Here is a 27206-nt window from a genome sequence, read left to right on the forward strand (position 1 = left end):
TGACACAGATGATCACTCTGTCATAGTCTTTTAGCTTGACATTGAATCATTCAGAAGTTATCAGGGAACATCTGGAGTCAGTTGGATAAACAAGGGGCAATGTTTTTGCAAAACCTACTTTTCAGTTTTTCTTTGTAATTATAAAATGTTGAAATCATTTGGTTCCACTTCACGTGTGTGTTTCACATGTTGATTCATGGAAATTTTTTTTATTTTTTTTAGCAATAAGTTTGAAGCATGAAATGTAGCAAAACGACAAAATGTTTGTGGGTGGAGGGCTAATACTTTCACTAGGCACCAGGGTTGGGTAGGGTTACTTTAACTTGATTACCGTATTTTCCGCACTATAAGGCGCACCTAAAAGCCTTTATTTTTTTCAAAAGCTGACCATGTGCCTTATAATACAGTGCGCCTTATATATGGATCAATATTAAGTCGCAAAGTCTCGTAACTAAAGCAGGCAGCCGCCGACTGGATTTTCCCCCGAAGGCGAAGTCGTCCGCGGTGTATGCTGGGATTTACATACTGGCGTTTCATTTCCTAACCAATGTGTCAATCATCATTTGAATCAGTCACTATTGGCTAAAGTTATTCGGAGGTAAAAGGGGCGGATCCTTTTTATCATTTACAGGCTCGCATAGGCTAAAGGGGCGAGACAAAGCCTGCAATTGGCTGAAAAAGATGAATGTGAATCACATGTTGGATTGCATAGAGAAAACATTTTTTACTATTCTGTATTTGTAAATATTTTACTCTCCTGGATTTACTACACTCACGGTTGTAAGAAGACCATGGTTATGTATCATTAATGAACGTGAAGGCTGCAAGAGAACTTAGGTGAGCTATGCGGATTTATATTTTCCCGGTATCTTGATCTTGATGTTTCTGTGATGAGTCTATTTTTAAACTAAATTCAATTCAAAGTGTTTATTGTCATGTGCACAGCAAAAAACCCCGTTTCCCTGCACAATAAAATTCTTACTTTGCTGTCCACACAGTTGCCAGCAAAAATAAAATGGAAACTAAGAAATGTTTGTTTGGTGACATCGTACGGACACCGCATCCGAACGTGTCTACAACACGTATTTGCTTCTTTGCAAGCTTTCGGAATTTTAAGGGGGTAATAAGTTGGACTGAACTATCTGACTGTTTTGTCGATGTTCCTATTGTAGCGCCTTATAATCCGGTGCGCCTTACGTATGGAAAATACAGGACCAAAAACTATTTTTTGGGGGTGCGCCCTATAACCCGGTGCGCCTTTTAGTGCGGAAAATACAGTACTTTCAATTACTTTTGGATTACTCCAACACCAAATATGCTAATAAAAGACAAAAGAAACTAAATATGAATAAAATGACTACATTTTGTGCAGGTTTTGGGAGTAACGGAATACATGGAACGGCAAAAATGATGTTGGCAAGCTGTTTGGATTTATTTTCATTTTGTTTCTCTCGCATTTTATGTTAGTTTTGCCGGAGATCAAAGCCAGGAGAGAAAGCTTACCACGTGTTGTGAGTCATCATTTTATTCATATTTAGTTTATTTTGTCTTTTATTATCATATTTGGTATTGGAGTAATCCAAAAGTAATTGAAAGTAATCCAGTTAAAGTAACCCCACCCAACCCTGCTAGGCACTGTCATAAGGGTGGAATGATGGATACGAAGGTCAGACCAGCTGTGAAACAATGTTCTAAATAATTGATTCCTGAACCCATGACTTTCACTTCACAGCATGTGGAGAAGCAAGGGGGAAATAACACTATACATATCAACATAACTGGTCTCATTAAAAGAAAAGAAGAACTTTTGTTAAAGCTGGCAAATTCACAGATGAACTTCAAACTTTCTTCTGAATATATTGCAAAAGCTGAACTTCAGAAAATGTTGTAAAATAAAAGTATTCATCTTAAAATCGTCTTTGGCTTCACGGATCATTTTCTTGAGTTTCGATTTGATTTTCTTATTTTCTTATCTGGTCTAAGATTATTTTAAGTCCCAAAATTTAAAGTTCAAAGTAATTTTACAAGTTTCATGTACTGTTGGTAGATATGCATTTGCGCTTTTTAAGAATTATTTTTGTCATGTTTCAATAATTTTAAAAATTATTTTAGTAAAGCAACAAAAATAATTACAAAAATCAGAATAACGATCTACGGACAAAATAAAACAAAAGTAAGTTATTTATTAATTTGTCCATTTTTTAGTCCATTTAGCTATTTAATGTCATGCTATGTTACTGCTCGGAAAATACTGATCCCAAGAGCCAAGAAGAAATCCGCAGGTGGTAAAGCGTTTATTCGGCCCAACGTGCAGTGGAATGCTCTGCCCTCTGAGAATTGATATGCAACATCAGTGGAATTGTTTAAATCTAAGCTCAATACTCATATATACGATGTTGCTTATGAATGACCTCCATTTCTTTCACCACTAGGAGGCGCTAAATAATAAAAAATGTCCCTTTAAAGTCTCGTTGTAAACATTGATTACTACGTTGTTAGCAATGACAATAAAGACAATTGTAACTCTAATTCTGATTCAATACATTAATTATAAACAGATTAAGTAAAAGATTATTCTTTACTATACTCTTTTATTGTACGACTTATTGCTTATCATTGATGGCTTACGCTACTGCAGCAAAGTTATCAACATTATAAGGTCTTTTCTCACCCCGGCCACCACCTCTTTGACCTGTTGCTCTCTGGTAGGCTCTACAAGTCCTTTAAAACAAGGATAAACAGGCTCATGGACAGTTTCTTCCTCAGGGTGATCACCACCTTGAACAAGTGTGCAAAACTGAAAATATAGATCTTGCGCCTTATTCGGGAATTTTGGTTTGCTGGTAATGTATTCCTTTTCAATGCACTATTATTTATTTAAGGGTTTCAATCCGGCCCGCGAGACAACACTAAGAGAAGTGCAAGGGAAAAAATAAGCTGCAGTTTTAAATATGTCCACTTAATGTCACCAAAGCCAGGCACCACTCCCAAAGCAACTGTATCTATTTTTTTTCTTCCTTTATTTTCTCTTTTGCTTCCTCCTTGTCCACTAGTTCATTTATTTATCTCTCTTTCTCTCTATTTCTGTATGTCTTTATCTCTCGCTTTCTTCCTTTTTTCCCCTCTTTCTATTCTTTTACTCTCTTTTGGTGTCTCTCTTCCCTCTTTCTTTCTCTTTTTTGTCTGCTTTTTTCTGTATTTTTTTTCTCTCTTTCTCTGTCACTTTCTTTAATTTTTTATGTTGTTGTTCCTTCATATCTTTTCCTCTTTTATCTCCTTTTCTTAATGATTTCCTCCCTCTCTCTTTAACTTTCCCTCCCCCTCTCTTGTTCTTTCTCTCTTATACTCGTCCGACCCCGTGGGATGGTTTTGTATTTCTACCATGTGGTCCTCAAGCTAAAATAAGTTTGACACACCTGCTCTTAGCACTAAGTTGTAAATATTTTGCCTTTTAACTGACAGTCATCAAATCCAGCTACCAGCCTTCCTGTGCAGAGTTTGCATGTTCTCCCTGTGTTTGCCTGAGGTTCCTTTCACAATCCAAAAAAAAACATGTATGTCAGGTTAATTGGGCTGTCCAAATTGTACCTAGGTGTGAATGAGAGAGGGAATTGTCTGTCCCTGACAACCAGTCCTGGGTGTCCCCAGCCCACTGTTTGAAGATGGCTAGGATGGGCTCCAGCATCCCCGTGACCCTACTGAGGATAAGCGGTGCAGATAATGGATGGATGGAGTCTGACAGTCTTATCTTATTTTTCACCAAAGTCTTTATCACATCTTTACCCTGGAGTGCCATGTCTAATCTCGTTGCATACAATGTTTCATCACGTTGATATCAATGAAAATAAAGACCATTCTATTCTGTTCTACTCTTACTTTGATGATGCACAATCCCATTCATGTAACACTCTCCTGTGAAGATGGATTAAACTCTAATTGACCTATCAAAGTCCCAAGAAATTTCTAATCAATATATGTTTTCATTAATAAACAACTAAAATCACACATGCACAGTCCAATCTTCCGGCCGTGGGTGGAGCAATAAGGACAAGCGCGCATCTGGTAAAGGGAAGAAAGGCTCTCTCGGAGAGCAATGAGATTTGAGCAGAAGAGATTAATGCCGAAGCACTCGATGCAAATTGCTCCGTGCGCTGCCACAGTCACTGGCAGAAGAACGTTCGGCTTCCTTCACCGAGAATGGATACGAAGATAGAAAGTGTCACTTTCAGACGCAGGTCCTCAAACTTGACATCTAGCAGATGGCTCGTGTTTATCCATTTGGAACTAAAAAGAGATTTGTTCTGGATTTGTTTGATATATTTTTCATTTGTTCGCCGCTCAAACTAAATTTGCTTTGATGAATGGCACTCAGGAAGGTTGAAGGCAGAACTCTTTCTGTTGGGGTTACTTATTCCTCTCCTTTCTGTCATTGTTTGAATACTGTTGAAGAAGTGTTTTTTTTTTCCTTCTATATGCTCGTTTTATGAGTATGTTGTAGAATACAAGCTGAGATGAGAAGTTTCTTTGAAGTTTTATTGCAGAAGATTCTGTGCACGAATGAGCTACGAAACAATGGCAGTGGGAGTCCTTTAAATATTATTTAAATGGGTGGTTCTAGCAGACACTGTTTTTAATCAGTGTGATTTTGACAAAGAACAAATCACATTTGATGACGATTAACATATAAATGTGAGAAATGTTAAAGGTTTACATACTGTAAATTCCGGACTATAGAGCGCACCTGGTTATAAGCTGCACCCACCACATTTCGGGAGGAAAACCGATTTTGTACATACACAAGCCGCACCTGTATATTGGCCGCATGCGCCCACATTGAAAAATCGCAATACAAACACAACTTAACCCATACCCGATACAGTCCAAAAAACACAGCCGGCAAAATGAAGGGAAAATTATACCAGTACTTAACATTTAATGCAGACCTGCAGAGTCCAGGTGCCCGTTGAAAGTAATCCAAGGAAAAAAGTGTATATTTCCAAAGGTAAGGGTGGGAAAAATATACATCCGCAATTGTCGGCCGGGTCCACAAACATGTCTCACCTTTACTCCACTTCCCGTCAGCCCGCGTTTGCCCCGCCCCTTCTTTCTCATTTGCTCGTACAAAACATATCAGAATAAGTTTCTAAAATAAATACATTACAAAAATATACAGTTGCAAAGGCATATTATACATGGTTACACATATTTACAAAGAAAGACGGTACACCGAGAGAGTTTTCAAAGCTTTAATAATAATATTATAACTTTCATCCCAAACTGTGCCTGTAAAGGGTAGCAAAACGCTACTAGCAACACGCTCGCAACACAGCAATCAGCTCTGTTAAGAAAACATACCGTACTTAGTAGTAAGCATGGTTACCGTTCTCATCTTCCTCCTTATAACTGACGTCATCAAAGTCGTCTTCCCCCAGTATGGGTAAGAGACTTTGTCATATAGACGTCGTCCCACGTTCCCTTATTCAACAACACGCTAGCATCACGCTCGCAAAGTAAAGTTTACATGCGGTAGCTCTGTTTCCTTCTATATCGGACTGCTCGATTGCGTATAGCTTGAAAGTTGAGTCATGTGCCTTTCTTTTTGCAATTTGCATGATGAGGATTTGTCTACGCTAAATTAATTCGTGCACAAACTAGGAAGTTGCAGTCTAAATCTTACCTTTTGTACTCGAGTTCCGCTGGCGGCCGTTAGAAAAATTACATAAATTGGCCGCATCACTGAATAAGCCGCAGGGTGTAAAGTCTGGGAAAAAAGTAGCGGCTTGTAGTCCGGAATTTACGGTACTTATTCATACCACTGTAGCAAAGTTCCTTTTTTGGGGGATCAAAAGTTTGGTGACATTGTGATAACCAAAAAAATAAAAATAACTCATGTCTGTATACCGTTAAACGAAAAGAAGTATCAACCCCTCTATATACCTTAAAACGATGTAGTGCATTAGACATTTTTTTGCTTTAGGTCTTAATTTGTCTTAGACTGGTTAATTTAACACTAGAACTTAATCCAACTGTACAGTGCAATTCAATAAGTGGGCTAGGGTGAATGCAACAAGAATAGAGTGTTACCCGTGCTAGCAGATGTGTTCCGATATTCAGATTTTTTTGTTTTCAAATTGTAAATATAAAAGGATGTTTGTTGATTGAAACTTGTTTGTAACATGTTTTAAATGGCATAAGACTGGGAGGTCGCTGGTTCGCGCCTCGACCGAGACATACCTAATAGGTATAATGGCGGCGCCCTCTGGCTGCGGCTGCATCGACTCGCTACAACGGGTCAGATGTATCGACATTTCGTTCTGTGTACATTGTTACAAAGAATGACAATACAAAGGAAATTATTATTATTATTATTATTATAAATCAAGAGTATTTATTCAGAAGTGCATATCGCCCAGCCCTTAAGCCTGGTCAAATCATTGAACATACATAAAATGATAATTCACATCTGCCCATCAGAAGGCAGCAACACTGTTTAGCTAGTTTACTTATATGATGTTTTTAGTTAGTAAGTTTTTAGTATTTTGGTTAAAAAAAATAAAATAAATAATAATACGGGCAGATCACAGATCTCCAATCACTTAAAAAGTCATTTTTTTCCTGAATTTAATGACATCTTTCCAATGTTGTGGTATGGTTTAACATTGATGTTTCCTAAGCAAATGAGGCAATTCTCTTGAATAACATGAACGTTGAAATATGTAGATCAGTGTAGAATACAATGGTTGACCTTCTCAAACCAATGAAAAGAAAAAAGAATATTGATTTACTTTTGAAGGGATCTGACAATCATTGATCTCTTTAAGTTCAGGAAATCGGGGCTGGAGAATCGATGCACTCTTTATCATATGTCAATAATGGAATGGTAAAAGCCTTTTCATTCCATTGCTCTGTGCCAAATACAAGCAAAACATTCCATGTTTAAAATTAAACAAATGAGCCGTTTAATGGGTTACCATCAGTGTTCCCTCTAAGCTGCGAGCGTACGCAATTGCGCACTGCTCACACATTCTCAGCGCACAAGAAAATCTAGCCAGAGCACAAGGGTCCTAAACGGCTCTTCAGGTTGTTTTTGCTTCTTTAATCCCAACATGACCAAATATTATGTAAAATTATGCACAGAATGACTTAAAGGAAGGGGGAATAGAACAAAAAAGAAAAAAATACCAAAATGAAAAAGTAATGAATAGCTGAGAAAAAAGGAAAAGAAAAAAAAGAAGGAAAAATTTAGAAAAAAGCCAGGAAAAAAGAAAAGAAAGAAATGTAGGAAAAAAGTAAATAGAGAACAAAAAGAAAAAAGTAACAGCTCGGAAAAAATAAACGCAATGAGATTTTTTTAAAGGAATTTAAAAAAAAGTAGAAAAAAAACACGGAAAAAAGAAGAAAAAGTTTGTGTTGCATTCAAATAATTTCCAATTATATAATAATAATAATCATAATAATTTCCTTTGTATTGTCATTCTTTGTAACAATGTACACAGAACGAAATGTCGTTGTAGCGAGCCGATGCAGCCGCAGCCAACAGAGGGCGCCGCCATTTTACCAAAGTGAATCTAGTTGCCAACATTGTACTTCCACTAAAAATGTGATTAAGTACAGTTCTGTATCTTACAACGGACTAAAAAAGGCCCCAAAATGTTAATATTATGCGACAAAATATATCAGGAAATAAAAAGAAATGGATATCTTGTGAAAGAATTTAAGAACAACCGACGTTTGTAGGCCATACAACCTTTGCAATAGTACATGAGTCAATTCATTCAAAACTCAGAAAAATGTAACTTGATGTCAAGTTTTGGACATGTTTGATAATTAATCATCTTGCCACACTTGGGATTATGGTTGCTCACTGTTGTTTCAAGCGTTGCTCACCGACTTTGTGTGAACACTCAGACCCGTGGAAAATTACAGGGAACATTGGTTACCATTATATTTAGTTATTACTAATTATCTAATAATTGAATGGTTCTACATTAGAGGAGACAACCATTCAAAAAAAAAACAACTGAAAGAGGTTACAGTAAAGACCTTGGAAACCAAAACTTGTTTTAAAACTACATGAAGATTCAATGATACGAGAGTACTAATTCCGGAATAAAATTGAGGTCGAAACCCAAATGTCTTTCGGATACAAAAAAACAATAACAAAAAGAACAAAGGAATACCTTCAGTGAACACTCAACAAAACCAATAAGAACAGACAAAAAAGCTTGAGTGACAATTTTCCATTTCTCATAAAACGGCTGCTAGAAAACAATGTCGGCCTCCTGGGAGGTCTACGGTGTTTACAACAAGGGCGGGGAACCTTCTCGTGGTTGAGTCCTGAGAGGGCCGCCGATTTACAAATGAAATGTTAAAGCGCTTTTTGCGTCAAAGCCGCATAAAAGGAATCGACAATGCCAGCTGGCTGTTATTTCATAGACGTCGGCATACATAATGTATGAAAGACGAGACTTTTCTGGAATCAAAAAGAAAACGAAATGAAAGCGGCGAGTGAGCTAAGTGCCGCCACCGACGGCTGACTTTGACCGAAGGAGAACAGCATCGGCCTCTCCGAACAATCGCGTCTCGTGGATTTCAAGGTTTTTTTTCTCTTTTTGCAACTTGTCCCGGCATCAACAATCTAAATCCTCCAACCGCAAACAGACGTGACCCGGTGCGACGCTCGCTAACGAGAAAAAGTTTCTAATCACTTGAAATGATCGTGTCTTGGTAATGAGCGCTGCGCTCGCCTTCTGTGTGGCGGATTGACGATTTTTCTCCCGTGCGTGCGGGATTGTGAATCATAATGCTATCGGACGACAGCGGCGCCCCAAAGGAAAAACGTAAAATAAAATACAACCGCAACAACAACGAGCGACTCTTTGATATGAGGAATGAGAAGATTAATATCAACTCCGCCGGGGAACAGATTGTCACATTAGCCAATATGGAAATACGGCAAGTTGTGGAACTGTTTGTGCTTAGTAATTGTGTGCACTGCGTTAACTTCACTCGAGAGTTCAATCATTGTGACAAAAGAAAAAAAAACTCAAATTGCTCTAAATCACAAGTGTCAAACTCCCGGCCCGCGGGCCATATCAAGCCCGCCGTGTAATCATATCCGGCCCGCAAGACCATTTTACATTATTGTTATTAATGGCCCGTCAATATGAACAACGCCGTCTCATCCTTGGACATCATATACTGACGTTTTAGTCACTGTACCTATTCCTTCATATATGACGTATACCATACTATATACCAGGGGTTGGGAACCTATGGCTCACGAACCATATATGCCTCTTTCTATGAGTACCTATGGCTCAGGGAAAAATTTAATTGCATGCACGTTTTCTCCATCTCGTTCAGAACTTGAGCCATTAATCCTGTTCAGATACACGCAAAGTCAAACCAAAGATGAATAACAAAGCAGTACGGTTCAGAATATATAGGGCACGTTTTCACTACGATTTACAGTCAATGTGTCAAACAAAAAAAACTCGTTTTGGCTGTACAACGCCAACTAATCCTTTATATAAAAGCTCATATAATCTGTGTTCAGTGTTCAGATACTTTTTGATGAATCCACGGAACAAATTGTAAATACGCCAAAACACGGGAAGAGAATTTAAAGTTATTTGATCGGGTGAGTGGGAGGAATGGGTGGAGCTGTGCAAAAATTGCAAGCACTCCCTCCCATCTCTCGCCCTACGCCGTCTGCGCCAAAGGTAAGCACATCAGGCTCCCTGTTCTCAGAATGTTGTGACGTTTTTACAAAATAATTTGTGTAGCATTTTCATATTTCTACTTTTGACAGGAGATATATTAAGGAGAGCAAAATCTTTTGGGATATTTAATTTTTTTTTCTAGGGTAATTGGATCAAATCCAGCTACTAGCCTTCCTGTGCTGAGTTTGCAAGTTCTCCCCGTGCTTGTATGGGTTTCCTCTGGGCACTCCGGTTTCCTCCCACACTCCAAACACATGCATATGAGGTTAATTGGGCAGTTGGAATTCTCCCAAGGTGTTAATGAGCGAGTGAGTTCTCTGTCTCTGTGTGCCGTGCGATTGGCAGAAAACCAGTTCAGGGGGTCCCCTGCCCACTGCCCGAAGATTGCTGGGATGGACTCCAGCACCCCCGCGACCCTACTGAGGTTAAGCGGTGCAGATAATGGATATGGATATAGATATATATATATATATATGTTTCCGTAGTGCAGTGGTCAGTACATTCGCACATTTGCCTGGAGAGGGATGGGCGCCACCAGGCTGCACTTGCCCAAAATATCCCACAGAAATGGCATAAAGTATATAAGATAAATATTCGATAGATATTATATACACACACTGAGGGGAAAAAAAACACAATTTCGTTTGCAGTAAACAACTGTGCCATCTAATGATCAAATACTACACTTAGGGCCTTTAAGGCCAAAATAAGACTTGAAATGTATTTAAATCTAATAATCAAAAATGCATATTAATGAATTGTTCTGTCTAAGACCCTGGTTCTCAACTGGTCTGACTTCAGGGCCCACCATTAAACCCCAATAACAAGCTGCGACCCAAACCCAGGGGCAAAAAATCTACTTCTCAAATTTCTCCAAAGAAAGGATTATGCTATTTAAGGCAGAGATAGTAGAATATATTAATCTTTTTTCCCCAAAAAACTAAATGTTCAGCAAAACCAAAACAACTAATACTGCGGCTTATCAATGACTTATATTTCATGTTGACAATGTCTGTGTATTATGTGTTGATGCCCTTGCAACGTCTATTGCAGCCTGGTCATCCTGGAAGTGGGATTACCTCATGTGCGATCCCTTCTCAAGGTTTCGTAATTTCCTCATGCTGAGGTTTTTGAGTTTTTCTTGCCCTCATGCAGGTTTTAGATCAGGGGATGGTGTAATAGTATTCTCTTTTGATAACTCTTGTAATCAGTGCTATACAAATAAACATGACTTGACTTGACTGTTTAAAAATGTTTTGTTTTGTACCATTTTACAACTTCATAGTGTTTCCCCCAGTGATTCATATGACTGATGGGACAACAGGTTTATCACGCTCTACAGCAGGTGAACATCACATCACACCCCCTGCCATCTAAAAAAAACAAATTTTCAAATGTCACCAGCCAGCGCACAAAATCCCCTTTGCCAAAAAGGATTCGGCGCCTGTCGTAGGTCATCCGGCCTCACTATCACAAAACGGGACTCTGCACATTTCATCTGCAGTCTGCATTAGTGGATCCATTCATAATTTCACAGTAGGGGGGTTTCATTCACCCCAAAAATTCTGAGGTTGTGTGAGCACCTGATGCATTTCTAGCGCATTAGCGAAATATCCATATGGAGTACGCTGCACACATTTTAAAGGTCAGCAAATTAGCGTGGAGAGCGAGCGGCGGGTCACGGGAGGCTGCGGAGAGCTCCGTCCTCATTAACAATTGCACTTTAAAAGGTTCGACAGACTATGGAAATGAACAAGCGGTGGGCCTGGAACAGACACAATTAGGAGTAAAATGTTTTTTTTATGATGCGGCTAAGAAAATGAACTGTGCCACTGTTATGTCTTAGCCTAAAAACTGTTCCTGTGTCCAACAAAAAAAACCTAAATGGAGATTGGAGATTGTAGAAAATTAAATCTGTAAATATATTTTACATGTACCATAAATTCCGGACTATAAGCCGCTACTTTTTTCCCAAACTTTCAACCCTGCGGCTTATTCAGTGATGCGGCCAATTTATGTAATTTTTCTAACGGCCGCCAGCGGCGCTCGAGTACAAAAGGTAAGATTTAGACCGGTGGAATATATGCGCCGAGGAAGACTGCAACTTCTTGGCTTGTGTATAAATTAAATTAGCGTAAACATACCTTCATCATGCAAAATGCAAAAAGAAAGGCACATGACGCAGCTTTCAAGCTAAAAGCAATCGAGCAGTCCGATAAAGAAGGAAACAGAGCTACTGCACGTAAACTTGGCATAAACGAATCGATGGTGAGACGCTGGAAACGGCAGCGGGAAGAACTGGAGAAATGTAAAAAGGCAAAAAAAGCTTTCCGAGGTAATAAAACTAGGTGGCCCGAACTGGAAGACCTTCTAGAAGACTGGGTGAACACACAGAGAGCAGATGGCCGAAGTCTTTCGACTGTGCAGATCAGACTGAAAGCAAAAACAATCGCCACCGAAAAGAAAATTCCGGATTTCAAAGGAGGACCGGCGTGGTGTCTTAGATTTATGAAACGAAAAGGTCTGTCCGTCAGGAGATATATTTAGTGGATATATATTTTTCCCACCCTTACCTTTGGAAAATATACACTTTTTTCCTAGGATGGGGCGGCAGTAGCTCAGGGGGTAGAGCGCTCGTCTTGCGATCAAGGGATCCCAGTTCGAATCCCGGCTCATCCGTGTTACATGTCGAAGTGTCCTTGGGTAAGACACTGAACCCCTAATACCCCCAATAAGCAGGTTAGCGCCTTACATGGCTGCAAGGCCGCTATTGGAAAAATGTGGAGCACATTGTAAAGCGCTTTGGGAAGTCATTGACTTGAAAAGCGCTATATAAATGCAGATCATTTCATTTATTTCATTTCACTTTCAACAGGACCCGGACTCTGCAGGTCTGCATCAAACCTTAAGTACCGGTATCATTTTCCGTTCATTTTGCTGGCTGTGATTTTTGGACTGTGTACTTTAATGAAGGACATTTAGTTTCAATCGCGGGACTTGGGTTAATTTTGTGTTTGTGTTACATGTTTTAATGTGGGCGCATGCGGCTTATATACAGGTGCGGCTTGTGTAAGTACAAAATCGTTTTTCCTCTTAAAATGTGGTGGGTGCGGCTTATAATCAGGTGCGCTCTATAGTCCGGAATTGACGGTACGTGCTTAATAAAATAGATCACTTCAAGCAAGATCAAGAACATTTTTGAAATGTTTTATAAAGAAAAAATGTTTAAAGTTCTCTCTGATATGTATAAATGTTTGATGGCATGAAGTGGGTATTAACAGAAGATGAGTGCAGGGGTCTGGAAGGTATGGTTCACAAGCTAGGTGGGGCTCGGCGATACAATTCAATTTTTATGCGCGTTTAGGCCAGGGGTGGAACACCGTATTTCTACCACTAGTGGCAGGATCACTATGGCGCTTTTCTACCTTTAAGGGTGGCTGAACTGTCATTTGTACTTTTTCCCCATGACTCTTTGCCATCTAAACACATCAGGATACACATGTGAGCGTGATGTCCGCCTTTTAGTATTTCCTGGATAATTTTCAAGCGTTAATTTTGAGCAAGTTATGTAAAATTCAGAATGATTAAAGATTCACATGAGGACTTTTACTGTAAAACAAATGTTTGTAGGTTTCAAACATGTTGAAGATTTGCATCTATAAAACGGAATGGAGGATATATAATGCCCACCTGATTTCCAATGGTATAACTGTGACCACGTCACATAGCTGAAAGTTAATACGTCCCTATCCTTCTTGTTAGCAGTATTTAGAAATATTTTTACAAAATAACTAAACACACCTTGTTTTGAGATACTTACTCATGACAAAAATGTCATCCAAAATGAACCTCAGCAATTTTAAAGGTACATTATGTAGTATTTAGCACCTCTAAGTGGTTAAAAAGAACGTGTTACAATAAAAAAAATACAATATTGATTTGAATAATAAGCAAAAAGGCATGGCCTACCATATGAGCATGCATTTTTAAATACCATCAGTTAGAGCACATGAGTCAAACTCCCGGCCCGCGGGCCACATCCGGCCCGCCGTGTAACTTCATCCGGCCTGCAAGACCATTGTACATTATTGTTATTAATGGCCCATCAATATGAACAACGCCGTCTCATCCCTGGACATCATATTCTGACGTTTTAGTCACTGTACCTATTCTTTCATATGCCATATGACGTATACTGTCCTATATACCAGGGGTCGGGAACCTATGGCTCGCGAGCCAGATATGGCTCTTTCTATGAGTACCTATGGCTCAGAGACAAATTTAATTGCATGCAAATTTTCTCCATCTCGTTCAAAACTTGAGCCATTGAATTTGAATTGCAAAGCAGTACTTTTCAGAATATATAGGGCACGTTTTCACTACAATTTACAGTCAAGGTGTCACACAAAAAAAAACATCGTTTTGGCTGTACAACGCTAAAGAATCCTATATATAAAAGCTCACTATATAATCTGTGTTCAGTGTTTAGATAAATTTTGATGAATCCACGGAACAAATTGTAAATACGCCAAAACACGCGAAAGAGAACTTAAAGTTATTTGATTGGGTGAGTGGGAGGGATGGGTGGAGCTATGCAAAAATGCAAGCACTCCCTCCGATTTTTTGCCCTATTCCATCTGCGCCAAAGGTAAGCACATCAGGCTCCCTGTTCTTAGAATGTTGTCACGTTTTTACAAAATAATTTGTGTAGCATTTTCATATTTCTACTTTTGACAGGAGTTATATTAAGGAGAGCAAAATCTTTTGGGATATTTAAGTTTTTTTTTAATATATACATTGACATAGGAGCAAAGGAATTTGAATTTTATTTTAATGTTAAGTTGTTTAAGTTAAGTTCTAAGTTGTATAATTTAACAAGATATTTTTATTTACAGCAAAATAATAAATACTGTATAAGTGATTTAAGGTTTAAATTGAATATTTTTGTCTGTTTTTATTTATATTTATGTTCGAAAAGCATTCAGTTTAAGTGTGTTCAATAAATGTTTATCCTGGTTGGCCCGTGACCATAAGTGTGTTTTGAATTTTGGCCCCTTGTGCAATTGAGTTTGACATCCCTAAGTTAGAGAAATCTAACTGATGCCAAGATGTTTGGGGCCTGATCCCACCTCTACAAGGGAGCTGTCATGATTGTCCGCCGTTTTGCTTCTAAGGTCACCCTCAAAATTTAAAAAAGTTGTAACCTTGTGAAAAAAACATACAAGAAGAAAAATCGGTACAGTTTGGTCACTTCAAGTCATCTTAGTTTTTCTTTCCTACTTGTGCTTTGTAGCACTCACAACTAAACAATACAGTGACATCTAGTGGGCAAATGCAACACAGTGTCCCCTTATAGTGGATTATTTCAAAGACAACTACAAATCTAAATATGTTTGACATTCTACATGCTCAATGAATGAATTCACTTAAAAGGTTATGATTGGGTTCCCAGCAAATTGTGTGCGATTTTCTCCACGAGTGGGCATGTGCTTGATGGAAACTCTCACCTGCAGCAAATGGAGCAACCTGCCACCTGCTGCCGTCTCGCCGTCGTCCTGGCAGTCCTGCAGGAAGCTGTTCTTGTCCTCGCAGTAGATCCTAATGCACACGCGGAGCAGAAAAAAAGTATTTGTCAACTTGTCGTTACCAGTAAAGTCTGCTTTAAATGTCAGCGAGTCCTCCCCGGTGGGCCTGGCAGCGTCTCAGCTGCTCTGCCTCATTAGAGCATGCAATAAAAAAAAAACAAGATGAAAAAACACAGACAGGCTCACACAAGAAGGCAGTGACACTAAACTCACACATGCCATTTCTTTTTTTGACCTTTAATTGCACGACATTAGGGGAAAAAAACGTAACTGACCTGTACGCGTAGATGTTGTGAGTGGCGCTAGCAATCTTCTTGTTGTCGTACAGCAGCTCCAGAGCCGCTTTGACCTGCCGCATGCCAGACACACAGGCGTTCCAGGCATCTTTATTGATAAGCGAACATGATGATTGGAGTGCAATGCAAACAAAGTTGTTTGAAACTCTAATTTGAACCTTAAACAGCCAAAAACCGTAATTTGAAAGTAACAGAAAAATTATACCGTAAATTCCGGACTATAAGCCGCTACTTTTTTCCCAAACGTTCAACCCTGCGGCTTATTCAGTGATCCGTCCAATTTATGTAATTTTTCTAACGGCCGGCAGCGGCGCTCGAGTACAAAAGGTAAGATTTAGACCGGTGGAATATATGCGCCGAGGAAGACTGCAACTTCTTAGCTTGTGCACAAATTAAGTTAGCGTAGAAATATCCTCACCATGCAAATTGCAAAAAGAAAGGCACATGACGCAGCTTTCAAGCTAAATGCAATCGAGCAGTCCGATAAAGAAGGAAGCAGAGCTACTGCACGTAAACTTTAGTTTGCGAGCGTGTTGCTAGCGTGTTTTTGAATAAGGGAGCGTGGGACGACGTCTGTATGACATAATCTCTTTCCCATACTGGGGAAGACGACTTTGATGACGTCAGTTATAAGGAGGAAGATGAGGACGGTTTAACGTGATTACTACAAGTACGGTATGTTTTTTTAACAGAGCCATTTACTGTGTAGCGAGCGTGTTGCTAGTAGCGTTTTGCTACCTTTCACAGGCACGGTTTGGGATGAAAGTTATAATATTATTATTAAAGCTTTGAAAACTCTCTCGGTGTACCGTCTTTCTTTGAAAATATGTGTAACCATGTATAATATGTATTTGCAACTGTATATTTTTGTAATGTTTTTTTTTAGAGACTTATTCTGATATGTTTTCCACGGGCGAATCAAAAAGAAGGGGCGAAAACAACAGGGGCTGATGGGAAGTGGAGTAAAAGTGAGAGGTGTTTGTGGACGCAGCGGACAATAGTGGATATATATTTTTCCCATCCTTACCTTTGGAAATATACATTTTTTTCCCTTGGATTATTTTCAACGGGACCCGGACTCTGCAGGTCTGCATTAAACCTTAAGTACCGATATCATTTTGCGTTCATTTTGCCAGCTGTGGTTTTTGTACTGTGTACTTTATATTCAGTTACAATCGCGGGACTCAAAGTCGGGTTTGGGTTAAATTTGTGATTGTGTTGCATGTTTTAATGTGGGCGCATGCGGCTTATATACAGGTGTGCCTTGTGTAAGTACAAAAGCGGTTATCCTCTTGAAATGTGGTGGGTGCGGCTTATAATCAGTTGCGCTCTATAGTCCGGAATTTACGGTATGTGGAAACATGTTTTGAATATTTTCTTACAGGAACTTCAAAACCCAAACCAAGATTTAAAACCCTATGAATCTGATAAAGTTATAGTGTAATAGTCCTGTCTTTTTCCAACTGCTTGGCTGGTGGTGATATGAAGGAGAAGGACGATTTGAGACTCAGCGGACCAGCCTGGACCTGAAGCATGTCGATGCCTGCATCGACCAGCCTACAGCGATGGGAAGCTGCTTCGTTGCTGTTTTGGACTTTTTGGACTATTTTACAGGCTTGAGGCGTCGTTGCTGTCATGCACTTTCTGAACAAATTTTAATATACTACCTATTGTTTTCTTTTATTGATGTTCACTATGTTATGTGTACTGTTACCCAATGCTAAATCTATTGGTTATCTTGGAAGGGGGATTACCACTTCTGAGGCCCCGTCTCAAGGTTTTTTTATTTCCTCGTGCTGAGGTTTTGAGTTTTTCCTTGCCTGCGTGTCGGTTTAAGATCAGACGATGGAGTAATTGTAATCCTGTGCAGTCCTTTGAGACATCTTGTGATTAAGGGCTATACAAATAAATGTGACCTGACTTGACAATCAAAATAGGGAGGGAAAACATCAATGAATTTTGAAAAAGGAGAACAGGAAAGGACTGTAACAAAAATCCCTCATTCCAATACGTTGTTAAGATCCTCCCCTTGCCCTTTCTTTTTTTAATCTCCAGCATTACATAAAGCAGATCTGCCCTAAAGGATGTGGAAATCAAAGAGAACAGCAATGTTATTTGTCAATAGTGACAATAATGTAAATCGTGCATAATTGTAAAAATTAAGAACTCTGGCCTCCTTGGCAATCTCCTTCGCAAGTGTCCAATAGTATAAACAGAAGTACATTCTTTATAATAAGCAACTAGAATACACTGAATAGATCATCTTTTAGACTGTATTCAAAATATTATTGGAAATGAAATTTTAAATCCAGTGCCAAAACTCAAACCCTAATTAGGATTTTTAGCCAGATTCAAAACTATGACATGTAGCCAGATATGCAAACATGAACAAAATCATAATTGGAATTTGGGGAATTGTGTCATATTCCTAATCTTTTGAAGCCACAATTTCGGCTTTGCCTCCACTTTAAACTCTTGACAGGAAGCCACACAATAAAACATGAATAAATTCATAAATAAAATCGCTGCTCTTTATTTGAAATCAATAATTCTGGCTATAACCCTAATTTGAGATCGTGTCCATTGTTTAAAAATCCTAATCCAGGGTAGAAACCCTACTCTCACATATCAAACCCTTAAAATGTAAACCGTATTTGAAACCCTACATAATACTTTGAATCATTTGAATCGCTGTCTCTTTTGAAACACTATTTTGGAACCGTAACCAGGCTTGGAAGGTTTTTTTTTTAAAGTTTAATTTCAAAACAAAAGATGATTTTTGCCCCTACCTTTTCTTTCAAGACGTAATTAAAAAAAAATAACTGGCTAAAAAACCCTAATTTGATACCCCCGAACTTTATCAAGAAGGCTAACCAATCCAAAAACTCTCATTTCAATCAATTTCCTTCCTGTGAAACCATTATTTTCAAACTTAAAGCTTGCTAAAACGTGGAATCAATGTTATCACCCATAACCAAGTTTTACACTATAAATGGATTGACACTACATCATGAAAACCCAGTTCCTGAAAGGGCTACTTCATTTTATAATCCTCATGTACCCTGTACAATAAATTACAGAATAATGTATATTGTGCATGCAGTGATACGTGCACTTAGAACGCACCCTCTTGATAATCAACAAAAGGCTGTGCGAAAAAAAAAAGATATCGCACTCCAAAGTCCAATTACCTTCCTGTGAAAATAAGCACATTCCCCGTGCACGCGCACTATAAGCCAGTAATAGTGCTCAAATGGAGGAGTCGGCAAATGGGGCCTGGCGGAACAAATAATTTTTGTCTTTTTTTTCTTTTTTACAGGAACATCAGAAGCTAAATGAACACTTCTAGAGTTCTGCGATGAGATGAGATGTAAATGTCATACATTGTTAACCCAGCCGTTGTTCCAAAAACTCTTTTTGGTTCAGAATAGCACTTCCCAGCTAGTGGTAGGGTGCACTCATGAAGAAATCTTTCAGATATATTATGTTAATCATACCTTTTGAACATAGACAAAAGAGTTTTTCCCCTCACCTTTTGACATCAATAAGGCACACTGACAAGGATTTGTGCAAACCAGAATTTGGGTGTACTTAAAAAAAAAATTAAAACCATTAACTGCCTTGAATCCCAATATGAAAACCTTGATTTGACAAAGTCAAACTACCAAACTACTAGACTACCAATATTGAGATTTATTTTTGGCTTGAAACCATAAACTTTACTTCAAACCCAAATGCAAACTCTTATCAACCTCTGGTTGCGACCTTTATTTTACACTCTGAGCCAAATTAATTAAAAAAGACTCTTAAGGCTTGAGCCTGAACACATGAAAACCAGAACCTCATTTTAAACTATACCCCTAAAGTACATAACTAGAACTTGAAATTCTAAGTTGAAACCCTCCTAACACTTGTTTGAAATCGTAAACCAATTGGAACATAAATGTCACTTAATTCCCACGTTTAAGAAGTTGAGTAAATTGTAATTCAAAAAGTAACCATAATTTAAAACCCCAACCCGAGCTAAGATCCCTGAGCTGTGTTTGTAAACCCTACCCATAAGCCACAGAATACAGTGAAGAAAATAAGTAAAACAAAATCAAATATTTGAACACCCTGCTATTTTGCTATTTCTCCCACTAAGAAATCATGGAGGGGCCTGAAATTTTCATCGTAGGTGCATGTCCACTGTGAGATAAACTAAAAAGAAAAATCTAGAAATCACAATGCATGATTTTTTTAATGATATATTTGTGTGATACAGCTGCAAATAAGTATTTGAACACCTGTGTATCATCCAAAATTCTGACCCTGAAAGAGCTGTTAGTCCGCCTATTAGAAGTCCACCTGGACTCCATGTATCGTCCTGAATCAGACACCTGTCCACTAGAGCTAATATTTATGGCCCGAGCCCGAACCCGAACCCGAACCCGAGGCAATTTCGGGCCGGGTCGGGCCTGAAATGTCAGTCATACGGTCGGGTCGGGTCGGGTTCGGTCCTGCTTTTTTTTTTTTTTTATTTATTTATTTTTTTTTAATTAATTAATAATTATAAATATATGTTCATTAAAAATATATACTTAAACTATGTATGGATACTAGACCAAGGAATACTTGTTATAAAATAAATAATTTGGATAAAACGGAGAAGGAGCTGTAATTGCTTTTAACGGAGCCAGAGCATGCTCTGTGCACGTGACGTGACGTGAATGCTGTCCTCTTAATAATCTTCCCCTCCGCAAATTCGCGTGATTTTGGCCTGGTATCCCCGATATGGAGTCGGACCAACAAGAAGTTAAGGATAAACTCAAAAGAGGAGAACTGACGAGGAAAACGCACTCTGGTAAGAGTCAAGTGTGGAGCAATTTCAAATTGATAGTAGAAAATGATACACAGACTTGCGTTGGCTTCGCTGAGTGTCAATGTGGCAATTTGCTCGCATACGATAGCAAAAAGACTGGGACCTCGACGCTGATCAGACATTTAAAAAGCTGTCCTGGCAAAAGTAATGAACGTCAGACATCTATATTATCATTCGTCCCAAAGACAGTTATTATAATTAGCTCGCTTTATTGTTTTAATAAGCGTTTTATATAGAATACGATCGGGGGGGGGGGAATTTTCATAGGAGTCGGAAAAGGGCACAACACGTCGTCAACACCCCCTCAATGAAAGTGCGCTAAAATCTTAAGGACGTACTACTACTGCTGCTGTGGATTATGGCCCAATGATCAAGTCGTCAAAATGACGGACGCCCTTAAATGTTTTCGCTACCTCGAAAAAAAACCCGTCAATGACAGATTGTCGCTTAATGTGACATCTGCAGTGCAGACACAGAAATATAAAAGATGTAAATGTTTATACAGTTTTATTTAACTTAGGCCTAGATGTTGTAACAAAAGGCAGAGTTTAATTTGTTATCATAAATCACCCCTCCTTATAAATAAAATATGTAATTTCGGGCCCCTCGGGCCGGGCCAGCAAATCCAGTTAATTAGTCGGGCTCGGTCCGGGTCGGGTTTATTACCCCTCGGGCCTGCGTCGGGCTCGGGTGCTTTTTTTGGGCCCGATCTTACCTCTACTGTCCACCCCATACAATCAGTAAGACTTTACCTTGTAACATGGCGAAGACCAAAGAGATGTCCAAAGACATCAGAGACAAAATTGTACACCTCAACGAGGCTGGGAAGGGCTACGGAGCAATTTCCAAGCAGCTTGGTGAAAAAAGGTCCACTGTTGGAGCAATCATTAGAAAATGGAAGAAGCTGAACATGATGGTTAATCTCAATCGGAGTGGAGCCCCATGCAAGATATCACCTCGTGGGGTCTCGATGATTCGAAGAAAGAGAAGAAATCAGCCCGAAACTACACGACAGGAGTTGGTCAATGACCTAAAAAGAGCTGGGACCACCGTTTCCAAGGTTACTGTAAGTAATACACTAAGACGTCATGGTTTGAAATCATGCATGGCACGAAAGGTTCCCCTGCTTAAACCAGCACAAGTCAATCCCCGTCTTAAGTTTGCATATGACCATTTGGATGATACAGAGGAGTCATGGGATAAAGTTTTGTGGTCAGGTGAGAACAAAATGGAACTTTTTGGTCATAATTCCACTAACTATCGTGTTTGGAGGAAGAAGAATGAAGAGTACAATCCGAAGAACACCATCCCTACGGTGAAGCATGAGGGTGCTTTGGGGGTGTTTTTCTGCACATGGGACAGGACGAGTGTACTGCATTAAAGAAAGGATGACTGGGGCACGTGTGTTGTGAGATTTTGGAGAACAACCTCCTTTCCTCAGTCAGAGCATTGAAGATGGGTCGTGGCCGGGTATTCCAACGCGACAATGACCAGAAGCAAACAGCCAGAAAAACCAAGGAGTGGCTGCGTAAGAAGCATATCAAGGTTTTAGCATGGCCCAACCAGTCTCCAGACCTGAACCCAATTGAAAATCTTTCACATGAGTTTAAACTCTGTGTTTCTCAGCGACAGCCCAGAAACCTGACTGATCTAGAGACAATTTGTGTGGAGGAGTAGAACAAGATCCCCCCTGCAGTGCGTGCAAACCTGGTGAAAGACTACAGGAAACGTTTGACCTCTGTAATAGCAAACAAAGGCTACTGTACCAAATATTAACATTCATTTTCTCAGGTGTTCAAATACTTATTTGCAGCTATATCACACAAATAAATTGTTAAAAAATGCATTGTGATTTCTGGATTTTTCTTTTTAGTTTATCTCTAAGTGGGAGAAATAGCAAAATAGCAGGGTGTTCAAATCCTTATTTTTCTTCACTTTATATCCTAATTTGAAGCCCTTTTTCAAAAAACTTCTAACCCTTTTAACAGCTAAACCCAGTTTGATTTTAAAAACACAACTCTAATTTAAAGCTATTCTAACCTTTTGCTAAGAACCTAACTTTAAATCACAACCCATTGGTAAACCACAGCTTCAAAACAACATTTGAAACATTAAATATTCATTTGAAATTTTGACACAACATGAAAATAACTTCATTTAAAACCCTACATCTGGATTGGCCTCTAACTGCAAACCTCAATTTGAAACCCTTTTAACAAAAAATTGAGAGCCTACTCCAAATGAAAGGATAGCTTTTGCCTAACAACCACATTTAAAACCCTAACTTCATCTTTGAATCCTTGATTCAAAACCCTCACACAGGCGAAACTCCGGATTAAAAAACCCTCACCACGCATAATTAAAAATCCAAACCATCCAACCTTAACTTGTCTTGCGCTGACGAAATGCAGTGTCTACTCAAACTGCTTGACTGCGTCTATTTTGCAGTATCAATGAGGTTCATTTAACAATATTCATTTGCATAAGACGTGAGCCGAAAATTAAGATGTCTCTTTGCATTCATCCATCAATTCCCTCTTGTAGATCAACTATGAAAAAGCTCATACCGATAACTTCTCACTGCATCCAGTACATTTCCTTTGTTCCATTTCAATAACGTGGGTGAAATGAAGTCTGATGATAGCATTTTTGTATTTAAAGGTGGAGTGCTTACTTTCAAGTGTCCTTAAAATGTTGAAAGTTATATATTTTCTCTATGAAGTATGTGTTAACAATGCCCAACTGAGTTCAAAGAGCATTTATGCTTTACTTTCCATTGCGCCTGTATGATTTTATTTTATTTTCTCAGGAACAACCCCCCAAAATGTTGAGAAAGGAAGAGTTCATTGGAACCACATGAATGCATGCAATTCATGTGTTACTCTGCCGCCATCTCCTGGCTCAAAGTCATGATTGCAGCCTTAAATTTTCAAATGCCGCACCCCACTTTTAAGGTGGACCAATCCTGCCATATGTAGAAATAAACATAGCGATACATTTTTGCATGGCCCATAATCAGGGATGGGTAGGGTTACTTTAACTTGATAATAAAATTATGACTCACAACACGTGGTAAGCTTTCTCTCCTGGCTTTGACTCTTTGATCTCCGGCAAAACTAACATAAAATGCGACAGAAACAAAATGAAAATAAATCCAAACAGCTTGCCAACATCATTTTTGCCGATCCATGTATTCTGTTACTCCCCAAGCCTGCACAAAATTTGGTAATTGTATTCATATTTAGTTTCTGTTGTCTTTTATTAGCATATTTGGTATTGGAGTAATCCAAAAGTAATTGAAAGTAATCAAGTTAAAGAAACCCTACCCAACCCTGCCCATAATAAATGTGCATAACTGCTACGTAATCCTTGCACGAAACCACATTTAATAGTGCCCTGTTCAGGTGTAGCATGCACTCCTCCGTTTGGGCGCGACCCGTAGGGTGACACTGACGCTTCTTAGGACAATGCCATACAAGCTCAGGTGAGCTGCCGTTGATCACGAGTGGAAAAAAAATGCAATGGCAAAATGAAGCCACCAGAGAGCAGTGTTAGCATGAGTTTTAACCAGAGTTAATGTGAAACATGGCAACAATCTCAGGCATTCATAAGCGCTTTACCCAAAATACCAGCCCTTTGCGATCCTTGAAAACACAGTTCAGTGGAACCTCGGTTTTCGAACGCCTCTCAGTTCGAACAAATCGGAGTCCGACCAAAAATCTCGAGAAATTCTTGCTTCGCTGTTCGGTCAAAAAATCGGAGTTCGAACGCCGGTAATGCGTGAGTGTGTACGCTAGGGTGCGATGCTGAGCGGCGTACGGGTGTAGATCGCTCTTTTCGTGACCAACTGTTATCGCTTGCGGACGTGCTTTGTTTTGCTTTCGCTTTTAATATAGGTGTACGGAGTGTTTTAGCCCCTAATTATGCCTCCGAAGAAGTCAGTGCAAGCAGCAAAGTTGCTACAGGTGAAAAAAGAAAAGTGGTGCGTACAACTATTGCATTTAAGAAAGAAATAATAGCAAAATATGAAGGAGGTGTGCGAGTGTCTGATCTTGCTAGGGAATACCCCACCGTCCACCTGCGCCTTCTGCTGACCACCACAAAGGTAAGAAATCCTATTCATAATTCTTTTCTTTATCCTTTTTTTATTTTTACACGTTGATGTTAGCGTAATCTTTTGTACGGAAGATTACGCTAACGCGAACGTACGATTGGCCTGGGTTAGCTTTGTTTACGTTGAACATTCAAGTTAAACATTCAGAGTGTTGGAACGGAGCCCAACATTCAGGGTGTTGGAACGGAGCCCCCTTTCCAATGAACCGCTCACCACTTGTTGTGGAGACCCGGGTGCTAAATGACTTGTAAACGACCTGATGTTTTTATTTTTACACGTTCATGTTATGTTAGCGTTCATGTTAGCGTAATCTTTCGCACGGGAGATTACGATAACGCGAACGTACGATTAGCCTGGGTTAGCTTTAGTTTACGTTAAACATTCAAGGTAAACATTCAGGGTGTTGGAACGGATTAAAACGATTTACATTATTTTTAATGGGAAAAATGATTTCGGTGATCGAACAAATCGGTTTTCGAACAGGGTTCTGGAACTGATTATGGTCGAGAACCGAGCGTATGAATCCCTGTATAAAATCACCTGTCTTGGTGTCACAACAGGAGCCAGGTGAGCCTGGAAGGTGCTGCGGCGATCAGTGATGCAGTCGCCATGTTTGATTGGCGGCGACTCTTCATCTAAATTGGGTCACATCATTAAATTACTTGCCGGTCTTTCATTGAACGCTCGAGTGTGTGTTTAATCGTACCGCTTGCGTGTTCCAAGAAATGCGACACCTCCTCTGTACTCAGCGTGAGACCCATAAGGTTAGGAAAGTCTTCTTCATCCTCGTCCTCTTCTGTGGTGAGGGTCGCCTTGTTTGACTGCTCCACTGAAGTCAGGAAAAAGGAGAGACGTGTCGGAATTACGTGTCGAGTGCAACTGCAGTTCACGGATAAATTGGTTCCTGGGTTGTCAAACGCTAGAATGGGAAGTCAAATTAAAAGTGTTCTTTCCGTGAGTCTGGCCAAGAGATTTCCTTAAAATAAAACGGTTTATGGGTTACTACTGGACAAAACTCAGGGTGCGACAAGAACTATTTTAATAATCGATTAGTCGCCGACTATTGGGACAATTAGTCCAATATTGGGATAATTATTCATTTTTCGTTAAGTTTAGCATGAAGTAGACTTAAAGGTGGGGCGTGAATTATTTTCTCTAATAAGTATATGTTAACAATGCCCAACTGAGTTCAAAGAGCCCTTGTATGTATTTTTCCACTCCGCCTATCTGCTTTTATCTTACTTTTATTTTTGGTGTTCCGGCCATTGAGCACGTTATCCTGGAGGAAAGGAGTCTGGGGAATGAGGGGGGTGGAGTGATTCCACGCACGTGCTTGTGGTTTTCTCATATTCTATAATGAAAATGGTGAAAGTAAGAAAAGGAGTATTTCAAATACAGTCCAAATGCCTGCCCAAACCCCCAAAAAGATTAAGAAAGAAGAGTTTATTGAAGCGCATCTAAAAAGTCACTTGCGTGAGTAACAAAAGGAGCTCGGCAGAGGGTGCAATGACGATTTCAGCCAGAAGAAGGCATCAGCAAGTAGAATATTTTAAATTGAGGGACACCACTTTTTAAAAGTTGAAAGTACAATATTTACTTCATTAATTATGTGTTAACAATGCTCAACTGAGTTAAAAGAACCCTTATGCTTTATTTTCTACCGTACTTATAGGCTTTTATCTTACTTTTTGTACCGCTGTTCCAGGACTTTTTACGAACTAGGAAAATGGGGAGGGGTATATTTAAGGGGAATAAATCTGGTTCAACATCAGGACAGAGGGACCGACCAATCCTAGCTCTCCTGTCTGGTCAGGATCATTGTAAAGATGCAAACTCCTTGTACAGGTTTTTAAAATATTCTTAAACAAAATATATTCTTTTAAATCTTACCCTTAGAGCAGGGGTGTCAAACTCATTTTATCTCGGGGGCCACACAATAGAACAAACATTCTGGCGGGGGCGGGACTAGTAGATTAAAGAGAAATAAAAAGAGGGATAAAGAAATAAGAGAAAGGGATGGAAAAGGAGAGAGGGTGGGACAAAGAAAGAAAAAGACAGAGAGGGAGAGAGCGTGAAAAACAAAAGATACAAAGTCGTAAGAGAGGGGGAAAAGAAAGGGAGAGGAAGAAAGAAATCCATAGAGAAATAGAAAGACAGATGGTGAGAAAAGAGAAAATGAAGCTGCGAAGGGTATGAAGAGAGAAAGAGAAAAGAAACAAAAGGAAAAAAGGAAGTTAGAGCAAAAGAAGTTAAAAACACAGAGAAAGAAAGAGACAAAGAGCAACAAAGGAAGAAAAAAAGAGAGACACAGAGAGTGAAAGAGACAGAGAGGGAGAAAAGGGGTGGAAACGAGAGAGAGAGAGAGAGAGAGAGAGAGAGAGAGAGAGAGAGAGAGAGAGAGAGAGAGAGAGAGAGAAATAAATACAAGTACAGTGTCTTTGTGAGAGGCACCTGGCTTTGGCAACATCAAGCTGACATATTTCAACCTGCAGCTTGTTTTCCCCTTGCGCTTTTCTGAGTGTTGTCTCAATCCCTTAGCTGGCCTGATCTGGCCTGCGGGCCGCCTGTTTGACACCTGTGCCTTAGAGTTTTCCCCATTATCAGGGTTGGGTAGGGTTACTTTAA

At 39.3% G+C, this 27206-nt stretch overlaps 1 protein-coding gene across 2 annotated transcripts in view; it reads right to left on the bottom strand.

The window, feature by feature from the left end:
• impact (impact RWD domain protein) overlaps window positions 1-27206 on the bottom strand; it is a 62609-nt gene that overhangs the window by 21255 nt on the left and 14148 nt on the right. Inside the window, exons 7-11 of one of the 2 annotated variants that reach the window (XM_088349475.1) lie at window positions 25824-25932; window positions 25288-25410; window positions 25122-25216; window positions 15586-15659; window positions 15233-15323 (exon numbers count right to left, since the gene is read on the bottom strand). In XM_088349475.1, the coding sequence (XP_088205601.1) occupies window positions 15233-15323; window positions 15586-15659; window positions 25122-25216; window positions 25288-25410; window positions 25824-25932 (492 nt within the window). The remainder of the gene's footprint in view (window positions 1-15232; window positions 15324-15585; window positions 15660-25121; window positions 25217-25287; window positions 25411-25823; window positions 25933-27206) is intronic. The other variant, XM_088349476.1, reaches the window with a different exon arrangement.

The sequence above is a fragment of the Urocampus carinirostris genome, chromosome 12 (genome assembly GCF_059441175.1).
Source record: "Urocampus carinirostris isolate Australia breed hairy pipefish chromosome 12, RoL_Ucar_1.0, whole genome shotgun sequence".
NCBI classification, from domain to species: domain Eukaryota; kingdom Metazoa; phylum Chordata; class Actinopteri; order Syngnathiformes; family Syngnathidae; genus Urocampus; species Urocampus carinirostris.